The sequence below is a fragment of the Agelaius tricolor genome, unplaced genomic scaffold (genome assembly GCF_023055355.1).
Source record: "Agelaius tricolor isolate 1412-34295 unplaced genomic scaffold, bAgeTri1.0.p SCAF_6, whole genome shotgun sequence".
Taxonomy (NCBI): domain Eukaryota; kingdom Metazoa; phylum Chordata; class Aves; order Passeriformes; family Icteridae; genus Agelaius; species Agelaius tricolor.
In genome coordinates, this window is record NW_027269266.1 from 48195512 (window position 1) to 48216940 (window position 21429).

Sequence of the window (21429 nt, forward strand, 5' to 3'; positions counted from 1 at the left end):
GCATCTCTGCTTTAAGTCATGGTGAGGTTGTTTCATTAGCAAGCAGCAATAAAGAAAGACTCCCCTTCTTGCTCAGTTGCTGGTGGGTTTTTAAAATTAAATAGCACAGCAATTCACAGGTTTGAAAGGACTAGAGCTGTGAGGAGATCTCACTTGTTCTGCACGGGCACATGGCAAGTAGATTTGAAAGAAATGACTACACACATAAAAGCACCTCTGGCCCCAAAAGTCCTTTAGCTGCCCATGGCTGGCAGCTGAGAGGTTCTTCTGAGGAAGCAGGACTTTGTGCTGTGGACTTGCCTTGTTATTGTTGTCCCTAGACATCTGCTTTTGGGCATGACAAAACCAGGCCATGAGATGAGGCACAGGTTTGTCTGACCTAGCCTGGGCTGCATCCCTCAGAGGCTGAAGCCACCTCCTGAGATTCCACTGGGAAACCAGAGGGTTGCCAGAGATGAGAATCCCTCTGCCCTCAAGTCTCCAGGCAGACCTTCTTTCTCTTGCTAGATTTCAGGGAAGGGCTCACATGGTGGCCTGAGGCAGGAAGAACTGCCTGCAATTAGGAGCCAGCTGAGGAAACCCAAAAACCTTGCACAGAGAGGCAGCAGGCCATTGCATCAGGAGTATAACAGTGTGGCTTTCTGCTCCATGGGAAGCACTGGCATGTCTTCAGTGCTCCCAGCTGGGCTGCACACAGAGGGACAACTGGCAGGAGAAGCAGGAGTAGAAGCCCATTGTGTGCCAGAAAGCTGTTGCTGGTCTGCATGGGGCCAGGGCAGGAGGATGCTTGCAGGGAGAACAGGCTCTGGGATGTCTGTTCCCTAATGAGCAGCTCCATGGGCAACAGGAGTCATTGTTCAGTGACCACATGTCCCCAGCCTGTGGCACACCAGCTCTTGCTCTGAAGGGGCCTAAAGCTTCCTTAGATCTTTCCCTCATTAAATAATCAATATCTGCATGTGCGTTGGTCTGAATTCTTTCTATTGATGTTATGAAAACATCTGTAAAAAATCTCAAGCCAGCCAATAATGTGACCAACCACTTTTGTTTCCAAAAGAAACTGGGTCCAAATTATTCAGAAGTAAAGATTCACCTGTTCCCTCCATGGAGTCACTGTACACAGAACTCTGAAGAGCCCTCTGCACTTTATCTCAAGCTCTTACACACAGTCTGGGTATTTTTTCTGGGTATTTTATTTTATTGGGGTTTTTTATTTTCTTTTATTTTGTTTGGTTTTTTTTTTTTTTTTTTTTTTGTTATTTTTATGTTAAATGAAGATGTCAAATATTCCAAAGGAACCACACACGCACACACACACAAAAAACCACTCCTGATCTGGCAAGGCTCTTTTAATGTTGTACTTTTACCAAACCACAGTACATACTTCAAATAAGGCCTAACAGATTATACTCTTTATAAATTTACAAACAGTTTATTCTCCTTAAAGAGATCATATTACTTTTATCAGTCTTGTGTATTTCAATGAATTATATGTTTATTCAAGCATAACATAGCAAATGTAGCCATAAATCTTTTAGACTAAGTGTCTATAACAGAGGAATCTCAGATACACTATACTTTCAGATTAGGATGTTTTTTAATATACACATTTTTGTTTAGTTAGGGTAACCATCATCTCCTGGTTATGCATCCCATGGGAAAATTGTGCTCAAGAAAGAAACCTGTGGACTAGAGTAACTGCAAACAGAGAAGGTCTTGGTTCACCTGGCAGGAAATTGGGCCAGCTTTGTAGGCACATAACCCTGGGATTGGCTTTCCACCTGGTTTGGAGGGAAGGGGTGAGAGGCTGCTTTTGCTTTCCCAATAGCTAATGGCCCTGGTCTTTTCCTGGGTACAGACTGCTCCACAGCAGCAGGAACTAGATCAGTAAGAAAGGACAACTGCATTTCCATCCCTAAGCAACAACCCAGGTTATTGAGAGGTGGCTGGCTGGTAGAGATTAATTAGATGTGGCATACAAACAGTACTTAAAAAAAAAAAAAAAAAGAAAAAGGGAGCAAAAGAAGAAAGCAAGTAAAATGACCTGCTTCTGTAGCAATTTTCACAATCTTTTGCTACTGCTATGTGTATGAATCTAATTCTGAACCATCATTCTTGTCCTACTCTCTGCCGATCCCTTTTTCTGCTCTCAAGGCAATTCCCATAAAACAGCAACTAGCTGTTGCTATATCTTGTCAAGCAAAGCCAGCAGAGTACCTCACTATGCTGTGAAACCCCCAATAGACTGCTAAAGAAACTGTGTTTTGAGGACCTCACACTGAGCAACATCACAGGCTGTGCAAGGCAGGTGTTTCTGAAGTGCTGTATGGCACCAATGGCTTCAAACCTTCTCTCAAAGACTGAGAAATAGGTTCCTGCTTGAGCCCAATATATCCCTGCCAGAGAACCAGTGAGGAAAGAAAAAAAAAAACCCAACACTGAGACAAAACCCAAATCCAAACCATGCAAATTATAGTTGAATAATAAAAACCAAAATCCAAGCCCGTACCCAAAGTGTCCCTTGCAACAGAGACAGCTGATTGCTTTCTAAACTGCAGAACCAGCCATTTCTGTAGCTCCTAAATAACAAGTTTGGCAATAGTTACCATGCACAAAGTAAAGGCCACTTATAAAACATCTCCATAAAAATATCTATTTATCTCTATATCTCTATTTATATATGTCAGTAAGAAGCATCAGACTGAGCACAGCCCAAGCACTCCATAATGGGGGGGAAATCTATTTAATCTCCATGAAATTAAGCACTCTTAGTTAGGATTGGCATCCACATGTAGGATTAAGTCAGTACAGGTAATTTCCATCAGGCTTCTCTTAATTAGCACTAGTCAAACAGGGTAGCAGAATTGCTGGGGAGCTGAAGCCTCTCAGGAATATTGTGCCAAATCATGCTGTTGTGTCAGAGAACTCCCTGGGCTCTGGCTGCTCAATGTGTGAGTCAGCTCATTAGGACTGAAGATAATTTATGTGATACCTGCCCAGCCAGCTCACTGATGAGTCTTGATCCACTGAAGAGCAGAGGAAAACTCCCCTTTGCTCGTGTATGACTGAGACCGACCATGCAAAGCACATCTGTGGAAAGCCAGTTCTCTGTGCTTCAGAGTTAATAGCAACCAAGTGATGCCTTAGCCTTCTTTATTCAAGTGACTCTGATCCCCTCTCTTAAGCAGTTGGAGCTTCAAAAGATCAGATACAATGCAGGAGTTACAATAGGGTGAGTGTAGTGTCTCAGGTGTTCCACATACAGAAGCACTTTTCCCCCTCAGAGATGCTGATCCAATGAAAATGAAATTATTTAATAACCAGTGTTGAGAGTTTTCTTGGATGTGTTCATAACAGAAACCTGTAGGAGTGCTGACTTGTTGGCCCTGTTGAGCTGGACCTTTAACACTCCAAGAGACTAAAATCACTAGAAGATTTTAAAATATAATTTTTTGGTGTCCTACTTTGGAGATTACCAGCAGCCTTATACAGGTGCTACAAAAGCACAAGGGAAGTTGATGGCTGAGAGCTCAATCTGACATCTTGTGGCCCTAAGAAAAATAGATGCTAGCTTTTGCCAGGCATTAATTTCATTATTGATATCTCTTGGGAAAATTTGAATCAAGCAATAGAAAGTAACCATGCTGAATGGAATGAAGTGCAGCTGCCTAATTTTCAGACTCCCTCTGCCAGGCAATGCTGTGATTTTGGAACAGATACAAACAAGTTATAAAATAATGCTGCAGATGGCAGAAACCAAACTTGCACTTTCAGTCAATGAGTACCATGAACAGATAAAAGCTTACTGCAAATATAAAAGATGACAGGAATGGAGTGGCCATAACCCTTCCGCTACAATGATTACATTTTAGGAAGGTGAAAGGCTTCACCTCAGTCAATGTAGCAAGCATGACTGGGAAGGAGTTTAAAGGTGACAGTACAACGTAGTAAATTTGTCAGTGAGAGGGAACAGTTCTAAAGTAGAGAAAGAGATGTGAAAAAACCCAGAACTGTCAGCAATTTTCTTTCCTTGGAGTAATGGGTAGAGGGGTTTGGAAAAAAGGAAACATTAGATGTCTACAGAGATCTTACTCCTTACTCTTACCAGGAACCGTGTAGTGAAAGGGACTTTACACTGCATTTCAGAGTGTGCAGCAAAGGCAATTCCTCTTTGTTACCTTGCCCTCTTGTAGTAGTTTATGCTCCAGGGATAAAGGTCTCATTAGTGCAAGAGAAAAACTCTGCAGACAGACCTTGATTTTACAACAGAAATAACTTACAGCTAGCTGCTGATACTGTGTCCAGTGTTTTATGATGGCAAACCATAGATCTACTTCTAAACGTTTGCCCAAAGGAGTTTTTCAAGACAAAGCAGTGCAGGCTATTTGTTCAGCTTGTGAAGGATTTATTGCCTGTGGCAAGGTCAGACTCCTGCAGGGATATGCACACTGTAAGCACGAGAATGTGCACTTTAGAGAGCAAACATTAGCATACAGGGGATGGCTACCTTGTCTTTATTCAGCCAAGTTTATCTCCCATACTTCCACACAGACTTGGCTAGTTGCTCCATTGCTAACCAAAGCCATGATGAAATGAAGGAGAGCTCTTAGGCTGGGAATGCCCCAGATGAAGCCTGCTTCCACCTGACTGAAATCAGGTGGAAGATTTACTGTTTTCTGGCTGATTCAAGAGTTTGCTGCCTTGCTCCAGTGACTCTATCTGCCTTAAAGAGCCTGTTGATAGCCTACTACCCTGGAAATGGAGTCAGTGGGAAAAAAAACATTATGACTGGAAAGGATGCTAGATTATCTCATCTAGATTCCCTTTCCCACAAAATGTTGGAGCAGGAGGTGTTTTGTGGTCCCTTTCAATTTGTGATGTTCAATAAATAGGAAAAAGGTGACAAAAGACAGGGTCAGGCAGCAACACATCTGAGACTTGTCTTCTAAACAGGTAGAAGAGCTTGGGTCTTGTAACTCTGTACTCTCACCAGCAGCCTAGAGCAACTTGTTTAAGTTTGACATCTTCAGCTGTACTCTTGGAACAGCCTATTTCAAAGCATGTGAAAGAGGGAACTCAGATATTTTGGCCAAAAAGGCAATGAACATGTGGCAGTATATAACTGGCCACAGCACTGTACCTACTCCAAGCTACTGACTGGAAGGCAAGAAACTCTTTCTGGTACAGTTTGTTTTTCTGCATGCTAAACATTCCCTCAAATGGTTTCAGCTCTGGTGTCTGTGAATTCCAGTTATTTACATTTCTCACATGTCAGAAAATGTCATCTACCCACCTTCTCAATAAAGTAGAATTTCTGAGAGCAGTTCTGTGCTAGAATACAGAATGGCAGTTGCTGAATATTATCAGTATAAATACCTTTGCATTATAACAATTAATATGGTGATAGTGCATCTCTGACCCTTGGAGACAGCAGAATTAAAACTATGGAATCTGAGGAAATAACAATTTGCTCTTTCTTAATATGCTATTACATATCAAGTGAGAGCATTAATCTATGGTAAAACTAAAGGTACACACTTTTATGTTTGTTGTTTAATCCAGATGGTCTTCCTTAAGGAAACAACAGCAGTGGGAGTACAAATAGACATTATTGAAAGCTGCTGAATCATAGAAGAAGCAGGATGTACTAAATTTGTTATTTGCTTATATGTATATTTCTGGAATATATCTTACCCCTGAAGTGGTTCTGGTTGTGCTTAAATAATTGCTCAACTTCGCTCACATGATATTTTGAAAATAGAATATTAGTGAAAAGAAATACTTCCCTGTGAAAGAACCTGTTGGTACCAAATTTTTTTTTACAGTAAGTGACTTTTTAAAAAAGATTTCTTGTGTAAAAAAGCCACAAATTGGCCCCTTTACTTCCTGATTCTTAAGCTGTTGGCATAATAAGTGTTTTGAGCATAGTGCCTCAAGAAAAATCTGCTTAGATGTGAAAGTCAGAGTTAAAAGAACTGTTACAGATTGTTAAATAACTGCTTTTCCATCATCAGGTCCAAATCTTGTCTCATTTGAGGCACCATATGTGCCTGCTACTGTAGGGCACAGCCTGAGTTTATCTTAAAAATTGCACTTAATTTCAAGAGCAAGTGATTTTGCTAGCACTGCAGACTCATGGATTTGGAGCAAGTTTGGTATCTTATTCACCCACATCATGGCAGCAATTGTCCAAGTGGTGCAGACATTGTATCCTGAACAGCCTTAGGTTTTGGAGGTGCAGGTGCGCACCCACATGGCTGCGGTGAGACATGTGGCAGCAGAAGGGAGCAAACTCTTCGTGTCACAATGTTCAGGTATCGGTCTGGCTTTACACTTGAACCTTCACTCCCATCTCTTGGTCCTAGAGCTTTTCTATAGAAATGAGAAATATTCCTGCATAAAGCGTGCCTCTCCTTCCAGGGGTTTCAACAGTCAGCACAAAAGAATGGTCAGAACGTGGTCTGACCTCATTCTGAACACAGTATCCCACCAGGACTTTGCCAGTGCTATATTCCACAAAGGAAGTTAAGGTCTTGGATGGATCCAGGGATTTGGTGGGTGGTTAAGGCAATGCATGCTGTAGACAGAGCAACAGTGCCTCTGACTCAGGTGGTTGCTGCACTGATGCTTCTTTGCCTAGGTTTCACACTCTCCCATTCAAGTGCATTTAACACAGTTCTTTTATAAAATGCTTTGTGTCATAAAAATATTTTAAAGCCTGATAAAGTAGTTTATTAAAAGGAACAGACACAAGTCTGTTGAGCTGGGCATACATTGTTCTTGATGGTTTCAATAAAAGGCTCTCATTCATGAAGGAAAAGACAGAGTTATGATAGCAAAGGAAGGCAAACAACCCACACTCAGTCATTTGTAGTATGTAACCCTTGTTAGGCTGGCAATGCCACAGGATCTGCAGTAACAAATGTGAGCAGAACTGAAAGCAGACTGCTTGCTGCTATCTGCAAAGTGATCAGAAAGGGAAAAAGCAGAAAGGCATTAAATTTCTATCCAAACTCTGCTCTCAGACTCTCTACCCACCTCAACATGTACAGATGTTCCCTTGTAACAGGGAACACTGATGCAAGAGGAACATACTTGCACTTCAATAAATCTTCCCTGGTTTTAGCACCCTCTCTTCTGATCTATAACTGCATTCTGAAGTACCTTTTTTTTCATGTACAAGGGGTCTTTCCTTAAGAGGCCTTTCTGACTTCTGTCCTTTCCAAATTGATTTCCTGGTACTAGAGATGTTAAAAATACAGGCAATGATAAGAATATACAAAGCATGAGGAAACAGCTGTCATGGTGATTAAAACTATTTCAAATGTCTTTTTTTTCTTTTTTTCCCCTCCTCTTTATTTACCAATCTGTTTTCTAATAGAACTTTAGTTAAAAGGAAAGACATTCACAGAAGATATTTATGCATACAAACACACTGCCCTTCATTCATTCTAATTTGCATGCTGTTGCTGTTAGAAGGCAAGATTTCTGTTTAATTTCTCCAGGATGGATAATGACATTTGATTACCAGAATTTAGGTTCTGCTTTTCAAGAATGACACCCTTTCAGGATTACCATGCTTGATGGAATGTAAAATCATTCATGGGACAAACCATATTGAAAGCTATTGCTTGTCGAACTTTGCTTCTCATTTCAAAAGATACCCTGGAAATTAGATGGATCTGCCATTAAAGGACATTGTTTTAATTAAAATGAATTCTTACCAGTACAATAAACTTGTACATATACACCACTGCTTTGGCAGTCTTACTAAAACATTTGTGATGCCCATCCTCTCACATTTGTCATGCTGCCTAGAGCATGACCCTAAAATGCTGCTGTAGCTTTGAAGTGGTAACTGCTAAAAGATATAAAAGGTACAGGTAAAGCTTAAGACACAAAAAGTACAAAGCAGAAATGCTCCAGTACAAGTTAAAGATACATATTCCTATTTCATACATCTGAATTTTCTACTAGTAAATACGGAATAAGCAGTGTGTGAAAGACCTGATTCAAAACTGCCAGACTGGACTGTGGATTTTCCTTGAGGCTGGGTTGACATCAAAATAAGTTTTCCATTGTTTTGGCTCCTTGGAGCTTTATGTCTCATTACCTGGTGGTCTGCAAGTCTTGTGAATGAGAATCCGAAATATTCCTTACATTATTTCACTAACACTGGGAGCCCTGATCCCCAGCCCAGTCTTGCTCTCCTCACTGCTGGTGGCATTTTTGCCATTGTTTTCTGTGGTGTCAGGAATGATCCTTTAGAAACACAACTGGGATAGTTTGGTTCCCAAACCAGTACAAGAAGCTACATTTCTCTGCACAGTTCAAATAGGTGAAACAGCTACAAAACAGGTGATAAAAGACTGATTATTTTAATATTCTTTGGGGAAAGTACAGAGTTTTATAAAAGCAGGATCCACTCTCCCCTCAAACAGATTTTCCCTCATACCTGTTGAACAACATGGATTTTTGGCACAAGTAAGAGTGGGTGAAATAAACTATGGATGTTATTTCAGCCTTCAATGATAGGCTTGCAGTGGAAGAAATTCTGAGAATAGATATAGTGCTAGCAAAATATACAGGCTACATCTCTGAGTCTGCTCCTGCTTCACTGCCAGGATGCTGAATGACCAGTGCCTATAATTAAACATACACCATTCTCAGAAATGAAATACAAAGCAGAAAGGCAGGAATTCACCCAAAGTCACCAAAGCCCTCTACAGAGACGGCTGCTTGTTGATAATATCATGTCTATGGTCCGATTTAAGGAGAATCAAGAATTCTAATATTTAAAGGTTTCTAGGTTATGCAAGTGACTGCATTTTAACACAACACTAATGTATTTCACAGAAAAAGGTCCATGGTGTCCAGTCAATGGAGAGGTGCAGATGACCCTGACTTGATTTCAGAACTTTAAGCTGTTTTTCAAACCTAAGACACTAATTTATAACTATTGCTTATGCAATGGTCAAAGGTTATTTCCCAAAAGTTCTCGCTTAATCTCCCAGGGTTGTGGGAAATTAGCTGGTAAGTTTTTTAGAAAATCAGTGAATAGATATCACAGGTCTCACTACCATAACTATAACTGTCTCTTGCTTTGCCAAGAACTTGGTTAGACATGAAGATCAAGCCATCTTTCCCTTCTAATGCCATGCTGAGGCATTTGGCCTCAGCACTATTTGCACTGTGGCTGTTAAATCTGTCTCTCTCCCACATAAAGTAACAGAAGACTTTAGTCTCTCAGGATACAGAAGTCTGATCTTCCTCACAGACATTAAATTCAGATAAGAAGAATTTTTTTCTGCAAATCAAATCCCAATCTATGCAAATGATGCTCTGTTCACTTCTCTTGGTAGCTTGAAGTTGCAGGCAAGGGTGTTTTTCAGAGTGGACTAAAATAAAATGAAACATAGAATCATAGAGAAAAGATAATGCTCTTTCAATCCTACAGAGACATCTGTGATTGCTAGGTAGTTGGCTGAGTGGTTAGATGGTAGATCCATCCCCTGCTGATATTCCCCAAGGTGAGAAGACTTATTTTACACCCATGATTAAACCCAGGACTCATCTGCTTGATTACAGACAAGAAAGGCAGAGGTTAATACTGGAGGCAAGGCAAAAGACTGCAGAGCACAAGAGTAACAGAGGTAATTTTTATGCCTACCTGAACCTCTCTGCCATGTATGTTACCTGAGAAACAGTAATTGCTTTTAAAACTTTTAAAACTGGCAACTTTTTTGTATGCTAATTTCAAATCCATAAATAGAAGAAATTAATGGGCTTGATTTGCTTTGATATCTATGTTCAATGATAATGTTCCTCCAAAACAGGACTTTAGGCTGTTTACCATCCTTAAAACCCAAACTACCTGGCCTGACTTTCTGACAAATTGTGCTTATCAATGCCTTGTCTGGTAAGACTCCGATATTTTCTTTCCCCTATATGATTTTTTTTTTTTTGCATTTTTAAAGTGTCAATTAGAATAATGAAAGTTGCAACCAAAGAGATAATGAAATCAAAAATGCCAGCACTGCTTAGTGTAGTAGATTGCACGTTTGGGTGAAAAATAAATCTTCCTTGTGCAGAAAAAATGAATTAAACTGTGCATACTAAACCCAGAAATATTAAAGACAAAGCAAATCTAGGACTGTCAGAAGAATAAATACTTTTAAAGAGAAATTCCTGGTATTGAATCTGTTCTTTCAGCACATGGCAAAGTCCTGCAGTATATTCATTCCTTCATTCTGTTCCACTGCAAAACCTGTCCACTAAGGCCTTAAATTCCTATCAATTCAGACCATAGGAGAATCATGCTTCTCTACAGACACCAAGCTAAAGCTTTGTTAAATTATTGCCACTAAAGGATATTAAGTCTTCAGGCTGCCCCTTTATCTTTCCTTCTAGCTGCCTGCCTGCTGTTCAGGTGACACCTAGGACACTCCTGATTTGAGAGGAAAAACGGGATGCAATGCTGTACTTGGCATTGGCCTTGCTATTCTTAAAAATGCCCTACAAAGACAGTAAAATAGTTGGGGTAAATCTCTGTATTGAAAAGTAACTCTCCCCTGTGTGGTCTGTGTTCCTCACATGCTCTGGAGGCAGAGTTTTCAAGCCTCCTTTGCCTCACCTTCTGGACTGTGCAAACACTGCCAGTGGAGGCTTTCCTTGCAAAGGGACTGAAACAAGGGATTTAAGGAATAAATTGCTACTCTCAAGTTGAAAAAAAAGGGTGTCAAGTCCATGGGTTCAAATGCACTGAGTAAAACTGTACTAATACTTCTATGACAGCCTATTAAGAATAAACAGAAGGAAACAAAGTCTGGCTCTAATTCCCTACTACAATGTACAGAATATGCCAATATGCCACAGGCAGAGCTGAGTTTAACTTGGCACGTGCCTCAGGTGGTGACCTGGTGCCATAGACAAAGACACAGGAACAGACTAGGTCTACAGACTCACACAGCATCATCCTCCCTCAGAGACCAACAAAATAATACAAAAAACCTTTAAAGCCTCCTGTGCTTTATGATAATCCTCTTTAGTAATAGTAGTCATAATAACAGTATTTTTACATTGCTGATGAGAATTGCACACAATCAGTCAAGAAGATGGGTCCTGCCAGGGCTGACATGGGCTGATGAGATGTTGAGAAATTGGTGAATAAGACTTGCATTAGTCCTCACCCCCATCCCACCCCCTGGATCAATGTCACCCAAATAAATGGTGACGTGGTCACAAAGGTGCGGGGCTGAGGGCGGGCGAGTGGCCAGCCAGGAAGGAACACAACGTCAGGAAGAAAGGGCTGCCACATGTTCTCGGGACAGAGCCACCCACATTTTAAACAGCTTTTAAAAATATAAAAAACCAGCCCTGTTTCTTGTCACAGGTATCCAGAACATCTCTAAACACACACAGAAATAGACAGGTATTACTGAAAATTGTAACCAGTGCTGAAGCTGCAAAACTGCTCTTTGTTGTAGTTGTTGGGATACAGAAGGGGCAATTTGCTGTAAATAAATATTAAAAAGTATTTTTTCTTAAATGCTTGAGATATTCTTTTTTTTTTCTTTCTCCAGTCTCAGTGGTATTTTCCTGTCACTTGCTCCTCCAGTTGTGCTGATCTTTTTATCCTATGTGTGCTCAAGTGTCCGACACAGAGTGTTCTCTCTCCACTGCAAGAGTCATCCCAGTCCCACCCTGGCCCAGCTCACATCCCACCCCAGGCCCCATCCCCGTGGGCTTAGATAAGCCATTCCTTCTTGCTCTCGTCGATGGTCTCTGTGAAGTTGGGGTCGTTGTTCATGATGGCGGCGTCGGCGCTCTCGGCTGACTCTGCCCCTTTGGCCTCGTTGGTGTGGTAGGTTCCCTTGTGGCGGAACATGTAGCGGATCAGGAACACCAGGGTGCACAGGATGGTGAAGATCACCACCGCGATGACGCCTGCGCACAGGAGGGAAGAAAAGATGCCCCCGGTGAGACCAACTGCAGGCTTTAACACAAAGAAAGGACCCCAAAACTCCTCTGAGCTGAGCTGAAGCTACTTGGGCACGTGGGCATCACCACTACTCTAATATTTTTATATGGTTTCCACTATATACAGAATGCAGCTCCTTGAAGGCTGCTGGTGACTCTCATCCCGTAGGTAAAAACTTCAACATTAATACCTTTATACAGACCTAAGCTTTGCTGACCATGAGGCAGAGGGTACTGAACACTCCCAGAACTGTGGGGTGTATTGGTGATGTGTGGGCAGCTCTTGGAAGGTGGAATCTCGATGTTCTCTTTCCAGTCAATGGCTGTAAAGACCTATCCTAGTTCCTCTACATGTCCTTGAGAATTGGCTTGGTTCACTGTTGGCTCACACCATCCACTAAGCACTGGCTCCACACAATTGCAGATGTTCCCACTTTATCATCAGTTCTAGCCTTAATTGCTCTCCCTGCAATGGTCTATCTTGGGTTCAACCCTGTTATAGAGAAGTCTCATAGTGTTATCCCCTTAGGCATAGGTATCTATGTGATAAAACAACACTGTTCCTGTTTGAGCCCTTCTCTACAGGCAAAGGAATCTTTCAGGATGAAGATGTTATAAAATTTTCAGAAAAAAAATATTGTTACCAGCCAGAGTTATGTTATGCCACTTTGCATTAACTGATGCATTGGGCAGGTGAACTGAGGCTATTCAAGTATGGCCTGAATTTTTGTGAGGAATGCAATGCTATCTTTCCATTCTTGTAAAGTTTCAAAGCATTAGGAAAAGTTATAAGTAATAATAAAATATAAATTAGAAAGGAAAGATTACACAGCAAACCAAGACTAAAGCAACAAACCTAAACCTGGATATAGAAATATGCAGCCTTATTACCAACTGCAATTCAGCCATCAGAGACATATACTGCAAAGTGTCTTGGAAAAGTAGACAGTTTTCTTACCTCCAATAATAGCTGAGTTTCTGTTAACTCCATCTCCTATAGCTTGACCATTGTATGGAAAATCAGCACTTGCTGTAGATAGAGAATTAAAGATTCAAGTTGTAAATAGCAGTGAAACTTCTGTAAAAGTCCAGAAATACATTCAACATCCTCAAATACAACTTAAAGAGATACAACTGCAATCACTAGATATTTATCTACAGATTAATAAAAACCAAAAAGATCTGTTAATATTGTCTAATCCCACAAAACTACTTCCTTGCTCCTCATAACAAAAATAAAATTAAAATAAAGGAGATACCTTTGGTGAGGATTGCTGTTGGCACAGGAAGACATTTTGTCCTTTACTAACATAAAGTCAGTAAGTTTGAAGTGGTAAAAAAGCACAAAATGAAACAAACCCCTCTCTTTTAAAGGTGTGTGATCATACTTATCATTACAGAGATTTTTGCCTTTGTCACTGCTACCTATTAAAGGCTTCTGAGGCTTCCAGGATTTTGTAACCACCATTGGGTACAAATTCAAGCTCCTTGAAAGAAAAAACTTGAATCCCTTTTGCTGCCGCACAGCCCAAGGTAAGAGAGGGGCTGCAGTTTCTGCTGGTCAGAGCCACAGAACAGCCACCCCTTGGAGCACATGCCAGCACTTTTGCCATTCTGGGACAAAGCCCAGCAGGGCAGCTGGGCCACTGCTGGAGCTGCTTTGGTGCTGAGGAGCAAGACTGTGAGCTGGAGGAGCTGAGGCATGGGAGGCTGTGGATGAGGAGAGCCTCCAGCACACGGGTAAGGAGAGGAAGTACAGGCAGATGTGCCAGCATTCATTTGCCTGTGACCTGAAAAGGAGAAAATCCTTGCAGCAGAATTGGATGAAATTGGATGGTAGCCTTGGTTTTAACTTCCAGAAAGTATCACAGAGGCAATCTCATCAATTAAACTTATAAGCATTCTCTTTACAGTCAGACATAGCAACTGGACACTGCAATGACTAAGCAAGCCTAGGGAGCTGGGTGAGCAGTTGCAATAATTTCCTTCTTTGCCCCTGGACTCAGACATTGATTTTGAAATAGGGAAAATGTTGTTAAAAGTGCGTTAACTGGAGAAAGTTAAAATAATCAAGGATATGAACTGCTTCTCTGAGCAGCCTTTAAAACCCCACTGTATTTTCTTTGCTTGATGGACTAGGTGATACTGTATGAAAATAATCAGTTGCTTTTACAGACCAGTGATGCATTCAGTATACCAAAAACTGGCTCAGGGAATTCAACTGTCTTTCTGTTACCATGGACTAAAACCCATAATAAAGTTTCTTTTGTATTGTAAAGCAGCTGCACAAAAGAATGAATGGTTTCAGCTTTCCACATGGCCTGAAAAGAAGTTTGGGGCTAGAGTAGCCCACTGTGTGCCTACTCTGGGAGAGAGTTGAACCAGCTGTGTGTTCAGCAGCTGGTTTTTGGCTGGCTGCCTGGAGGACAAACAGGAGTGTGCTTCTCAGAGCTCAGCAGAGGGGCCCTGTCCAGCAGTTTTTGCCAGCAGCACTTGTGCCTTTGACATTTGTTGGTGCTCTGGCTCCCGAAAACCTTCATCTGCACCCCTCTGAAATGAATCAAGCTATAAATTGTAGAAGATAAATAAATACCTGGTTCCGTATCAGTGGATTTTGCTCCAAAGAACTGTGCCAGGACCATTAATGAAGACATTTTGGCACAGGATCTATAAACATACCCTTGCAGTGCTAAAAGGGAAGGGCTGGCAGTGGGAAATCCTACTTCTAAACCTGCCCTCCCTGCATCTCAAGGAAAATCCTAAAGCCAAATAATACTGTGGGGAAAGCATCAGTTTGCCAAATCACAAGGAATTCCTCTCTGCCATTCTAACCCAAAATGAGGCCCCTTGTCATCCGAGCAGAACCACAGGCAGTTAACAAGTCCTAGTGTTTGCTTTAGAGTTGGTCTCCTGTGTCCTCACATAAGAAATCTGAAAATCTACAATGGTCACAGTTCCTCCTTTCCTTACAATTGAATATTATATTTTATCTTCTTCTCAAAGGTTATTTCAAGAACAATGGCACTAGTGAAGTGTGAAGAGAGAGGAAAGATGCTGTTCATGGCAGCATGATCCCTCTTGAGCTGCCACATCACACTGGCTGTGCTCCAAGGGATTCCTGGCAGATGGAAGACCACAGTCTGTGATGTTCAACAGGCACTGAAGCACACTGCAGGATAAGGAAGGACATGATGCAGGATGTGGAGCTCCATCCTTGATCTTGTCTGAGAGCTGCTGCTAGGACTGGACCCAATGCCTCCACACACAGCTGCTCTCCATGGCACCCAGACATCTTCCACACTCAGGAGGAGCTGTCCATGGGCTCAACAAGCACATGTGATTCACTCTGAGACTCTCACCTCTGACAAGGAGGGAACAAGAACATGTGTCTGGGAGCAGGGGACACTAGTTCAGCAAGAGCTCATCATCAGATTAGCAACATTGTGCCCTGCTGCAGCTGCTGGAGCACCAGGTGTGCTGCAGGAAAAAAAAAAAAGGAGCTTAGACTTTCATGAGTCTTTTTTTTTAAAGACTTGCAGTAGTGTTGGCAGATATTATCACTGTAATTCATTAATATTATTCTTGGGCCACCTAGACACCTGCTTGTCTATTATGGGGATTTTTTGACTGAAAAGTATCTAAAATCTCATCCAAATGTGGGGTTATAGAATATATTTTTGCTGCAAAAATATCCATATAATTTTTTAAATTGAAGTATTACTATAGATGTATAAAGAAGAAAGAAAACAACTAATTAGTTTCCTTTTTTAATAGGACATTCCCTTGAAATTCTTCAGTAGCTTCTCAAACTATCAGAAAGAGCTATAGGTCAGAGGTCTAAGAACCACAAAAGGGCAATTCCTGCCACAGCAATTAGGCAGAAAAGAACATATGAGGGTCCTTGACCCTCCAAGATGAGCTTAACAGAGTCTTGTGCCCAACAGGTACCAAGTGCAGGTATTTCAGACAGGAGTTACATCATCCAAACACATGGGGAATCCTCTCTGACCTTACTACAGTCCCATTCCTTGGCAATATTAAACCAAAAAGACAACTAAAAAGAGGTTTTTTTCCATTGCTGCTGGAATTCAGGAACTAAAAGAGGAAAGAACACATTAGATCATACTGACAAAGGGACAGCAGTAATTCTGATCCTCTGGTAAAAGCACAGAAAACTATATAAAGTGCTGCTCATAGGCTGTAAAGAGCAATTCCTAAAACAAATCTTCCCTAGGTTTCTCCAAGTAGCCATGGTCTCATGTGTGTGATTCAAAACACGAAGAATGGAGCAAAGAGCTTTTTAATCTATCCTGGGAAACAGAAAATCTATCCTGAGAAGCTAAATATTGACCCAAGAAATGTCCTGCCAGCTGCCTGAAATCCTCTGCTCACGCAGCTGTGGCACAGAGCCATCAGTTTGCTGTCACAGCACACCAAAGACCTTTTCCTAAAACCTGCAGCTAGTGCAGGGACAGATTGCTCTGTACCAGGAGATGCTGAGCTCCTCTATGGCTTAGGAACATCACTTTGTCTGCTTCCTTTCCAGGATCCAGGCTGGCAGATGCTGTTCTTTGCATTGCTGTTCTTTGCTGTCTTCCCCCTGCAGGTCATCAGGTTTGCTTCAAACACCACCATCCTGAAGCTAACTTATGTAAAAGGACACAGTACACTTTGCTTTCTCTTTCTTTCATGGGTTGCTGTTTACAAGGCCATAGTTTCAATAAGCGCAGAGTAAACCTACAGAGTCTGTACTTATGTTTTGCACTTTTCAACTTTCTGTTATTAGGGTAAATGGGGTTGAAGAAACTTTGCAGCACCTAAGAGAGTGATTAAAGACTGACTGCAGGCAAATTCCATATGCTGGCCATCATTTTAATGACATTTGAAGCTTTAGATGACCACAAAAATGCAGTAGCAGACCTACCATCCTTCAGCATGCCCAGCATGGTCATTGCCACAGTCAGATGCAAAACAGCAGCCCTCAATGAATGGAGAGGGAAGATGGGACTGGAGCACAATTAGGATTAGATGTTAAAGATGACAGATGTGCTTGGTTTAGCTGAGTGAATTAATTCTGCTTCATTATTATAGGCATGATTTTGCATCTGCCATTTTCAGATGGAAAATGTTTTGCAATGGATCCCACATAAAAGCCTTTTGCAAATTCACAAAATTGAGATAAAAAAATGACCTTGGTAAAGTAGTCCAGAAGGTGAGTGTGGGCTGAGAAATGACCAAAAGGCTGTTCAGTAAAGGCAAGGGCAAACCCAAAACCAAAGCAAGGTGGGAATTTTCAGGTAAAGAACAGTATCAAGAAGTGCACAGTAAAAAGGCAAATTTTGTTTTGAGATACATTAATAGGAGTGGTTATACATAAGTCATTGAAAGGAATTTTTTTAACTGAACTTTTTTTCTGAGTGGGCAAGTCTTGGTTAAAATATACCACACTACAAAGGCATATACAGCTTTTTAGATTTGCTCCACAAAAGGAAGTGTGAGAGTTATCACAGGTCTAAAATAATCAATGAAATGTGAAATGCTGGAAAGTGAGCTTGTTCAGACTAGATCTTATGTGCTGCAAGACTTCTTTGACCTTTCATCTTTGCAGATGTACACAATCTTGAGAGGTGTCCATCCATTACTAAAACTTTTCAGGGTTTTCACATAAATATGAACTGAAGAAGCAACCAGAACCACCAGACCTGGTGATCACAAGGTACATAAAACTCACATCAATCAAGGCATTGATTAGAAGCAGAACAGTAATATAAAATAAAAGATGTGAACTATAACTCATCTTCCCTGATTCTATTTTGCAGCCAGTATCCAAGAATTGACTTTGCAATGACAGCAAATGCTCACTTACATGTTAAGATTTTGAGAAAGTGTTGGACACTAGATCCATTCACTAATCTGGTTCTCCATAGGACCACAGCACAGAGAAAAATAAAAGCAAGCTCTCTGGTGTCATTCTGTAAATTATGTCAACTCTGCTGGTCAGGTGAGACTGTACTGCTATGGCTTGAAATTACAGAGCTCTCCTTATTACAGACTCGAAGTACAGAACCTAATTGCTTGACTCTTGATAGTAGAAATTAATGTGCAGTCACAGCCCCATTCCCCTTCCTGAAGGGACTGGATCACAAGTGAAACTCTAAACACAAGCACAGAAATGATGGAGCAGGAGTAAACAACGCCATTACACAGTCCTACATCAACGGTGAGCAACACAACCCTTAGAGTGCCCTTTTGTGCTCATCCCACTACCTGTGCCCATCCCATTCTCTTCTCTCCTCCTGAGTCTGGCTCTGTGAAGAGCTCTCATGGCACATAAACTGCAGCAATTCAGCAAAATAAAAAAAAATCTGAAGCAGTATGAAAAAAGCTGTCTCTTTTAATACATATTTTTTGTGTCGTTGTATTGAAAGTTCATATGTTTTTATCTTTTAAATTAATGCATCTATTTTTTTTTCCTACTTATCAAAGCTGAAAACTCAGACATGAGGAAAACTACCCTACTCCTGCTTTTCTAGGCATTTGAGAGCAGATTCTGAGGGAGGACTGTTTAACATTAAACTCTGTTAGCAGACTTTACTTGAAGTCCTACGAACACCAGGTTAAGTGTTAACACCAAGAATTTGGCTGAAGAGATTTTTAATATTAAACACCTCCAAGTTTAAAAAAACCCAACCTCACACTTACCCCCCCCCCCCCCCCCCCCCCAAAATATCTAAATATATTATTAACCATGTTGTTTGTAATAGGTCAGCTTTGTTCTAGCATACTATGTGGGGTCAATTATCACTCCTTGAATATTTAGTGATGCCTCAAGTGTAGTGTTAGAGGGTTATGTGTATGTCCCCATTATGAACCACTTTCCTGAATTTATGGAAATAGAAATCTTCACAGTCACTGACTTAATAAATTCTTTTTTAGCACAAGTTACAGGATATTGGAAAAAATACACCCACTTAGCAATTCTGCAACTACCAGAACAGACGTGCAGCTTAGAGGGAAAATTGGGGCTTTTAATTTAAAAAATGTCATCTTCTTCTCTCTGTTGCCAATAATGCTAATTATTTGGAACATGAAAATCTCCATGTTGGAACAAAAATCACTAATTTCTTCAGTCTTTTACATGACATTTGAAGCTTTACTTAACTGGGGGGGACAGAGGGGAAAAAAATCCTCCAGTGCATTAGTGCTATTTGGACCAATTACTTATACTAAGTTTTGTCAGGTATGTTCAGTTAGATCAAAAATATTTTGAAAAGTTACATTTTGTTTTCCCTAAGAACTTTTTGTTGAATCTCAAGCAGTTTTTATGTCAGCTTCTGGTGAGTTCTGCTGAGAGAGATACATGCACAGAGATAATGGAAAACACAAAACCTGTGTGTTTACATTTCTAGTGGGAAGGCTCCCCAATCCTGTCTTTTTATTCCAATATAAAATGAATATAAATTTAAAAAATCCTCTTAAATGATGGCTTAATAGAAATGTTGTCCTCTGAACACCCTTCTGCATGGAAATGCCTTGGACAGTGGGAAGGTAAGTGGGGATTAGAGAAGAAAAGTGTTCTTGGATGTTACTGTAAAAAAAAGCATGAATTTTAGAATGAACAATGGAAACGCTAACAATGAACAATGGCAGTGCTGGGAGAAAAATGAAGTGAAAGCTCCCTGGTCAATGAACTGGGACAATAAAGACTCTCAACACTAGACAGCAGACAACCTAATCAGCTAAGATAGTTACTTATGAATTGCTGTGTTACCAGCTCTTTAACTTCTTTCTGCAGGTGAGCTTTGCTGTCCATACTCTTAAGGAGAGGAGGAAATGGAGTTTTACCAATGGCTTACACTAAGATAATTGTACAATTTTTTTTTTTTTTTTGGTCTTGAAAGGCAATCTTCCTAGCAAAGGGAATGAAACACTTGTGCTTTATTAGGAGACCAATCCTTGCAGCTCAAACTCCCCCAGTCAGTCCTGGATGAAATACAAAACAGGGAAAACATTCCTGCACTGCCTGTTGGGATGGATTAGGTGATTATCCCTTGCTTTCCCTTTTCCATGATTGCTCCACACCTTCTTTGGCACACAAGCAAGTAATTGTGCAAAGTACTGGTAAGGCAAGACACGTCGTAATACTAATACCTGGTCCTTGTAAACTATGGAATTTTATTCATTTAAAAATGAGAACAGGCATTTAACTTTTTGATTTTGTTTATCTGGTGTTGAACTTCAGCGAGTTGGATCTTAGAATTAGTATTTTGAACATTTTCTCTGCCAGATTTCCAATTGATTTGCAGCCCATTAGAGCACCCTCATCCATCAAAGACCTAAACTCATCTATCTTTTAATTCTTGGTAGCAACATCTGTTTGACACTGAGTCTCACACTATGACTCCAGACAAGAGTCATGCTGGCCTAAGCTATCACTTCCATGAAAATTTTATGAGCAGTGCTTACATTTCACCTGTTAAGGAAGAGTCACAAATATTTCCTTTTATAATTAATGTGGAAGATGAAGCGCTTTGGTGCTCTCAAAGGAACAGGGGAGTTAATGTTGGTCAAACCCTGGCTGTATATAGCTAATCACTGAGAATAGACCCAGAGGGAATATGTGAAAGAAACACCCCTCTCCTCCCTCCCAAAAGCAAGAATACCAAACAAACTTATGACATCTACAAAAAAGGAGAAAAAAAGAGAAAGACTCAGACTGGGGATAAGAAGTGGGTCAGATTGGAGAGTTTAAACCTAAAAAACTCTTTAATAGCTGTAATGACCTGACTGTAATCTAGAAGAACCTCTTACACAGGAAGGAAGTGTGTTTCTGCCTGAGGAAAGGAAAAAGAAGCAGTCACAAGAAGTGCTCAGGTATCTAAATTTACTAAAACACTTCATCTAAAATGGACTATTCTCTACTCCATTCTCCCCCTAATTTACACCATCTCTATATGCCTAGTTAAGATTAGTACTTGTGTAAAAAATAAAGTCTTTGCAGAGGGTGGAAAAGACTCTCTTTTTAGTATTAGCACCTTCTCTTGACATTAGGTAGCAGCAATTTTAATATTCAAATCACTGCTTATGAAACAGCTACAATACTGGTCTGTCAACGAATGCCAGAAGAATTTACAAGCTTGGCAGTCTGCCAGCTGTCTGATACACTAGACAGAGTGTCAGAAATCCCACACAGAAATTATATAGCCTTAAAGTCAAGAGAAAGCTATGCATAATTGTGTGAAGGAGCTATATGAGACTGAGGGAGGCATTTTTATTCCAAATCAATAGAGAGATTTGCAGTAATTCAAGCACCATAATTAAACCCTTTAAAGATGAAGCACTGATTGTGCCAAATTTCAGACAGATGCTCTTCCTCGTTAGCTGTTTGATGGGCAGGAGAAAAATAGAAACTGTTGCATTTAAATGTTCACCACTTACCCTCTTGTCTGC

The 21429-nt window shown here is 40.7% G+C and overlaps 1 protein-coding gene across 1 annotated transcript in view; it reads right to left on the reverse strand.

Moving 5' to 3' along the window:
- Positions 1–1331: 1331 nt before the first annotated feature.
- CNTNAP2 (contactin associated protein 2) overlaps positions 1332–21429 on the reverse strand; it is a 1031572-nt gene continuing 1011474 nt past the window's right edge. The window contains exons 23-24 of the mRNA XM_071429755.1: positions 12938–13009; positions 1332–11946 (exon numbers count right to left, since the gene is read on the reverse strand). Coding sequence (XP_071285856.1) covers positions 11747–11946; positions 12938–13009 — 272 coding nt within the window. The 3' untranslated portion in view covers positions 1332–11746. The remainder of the gene's footprint in view (positions 11947–12937; positions 13010–21429) is intronic.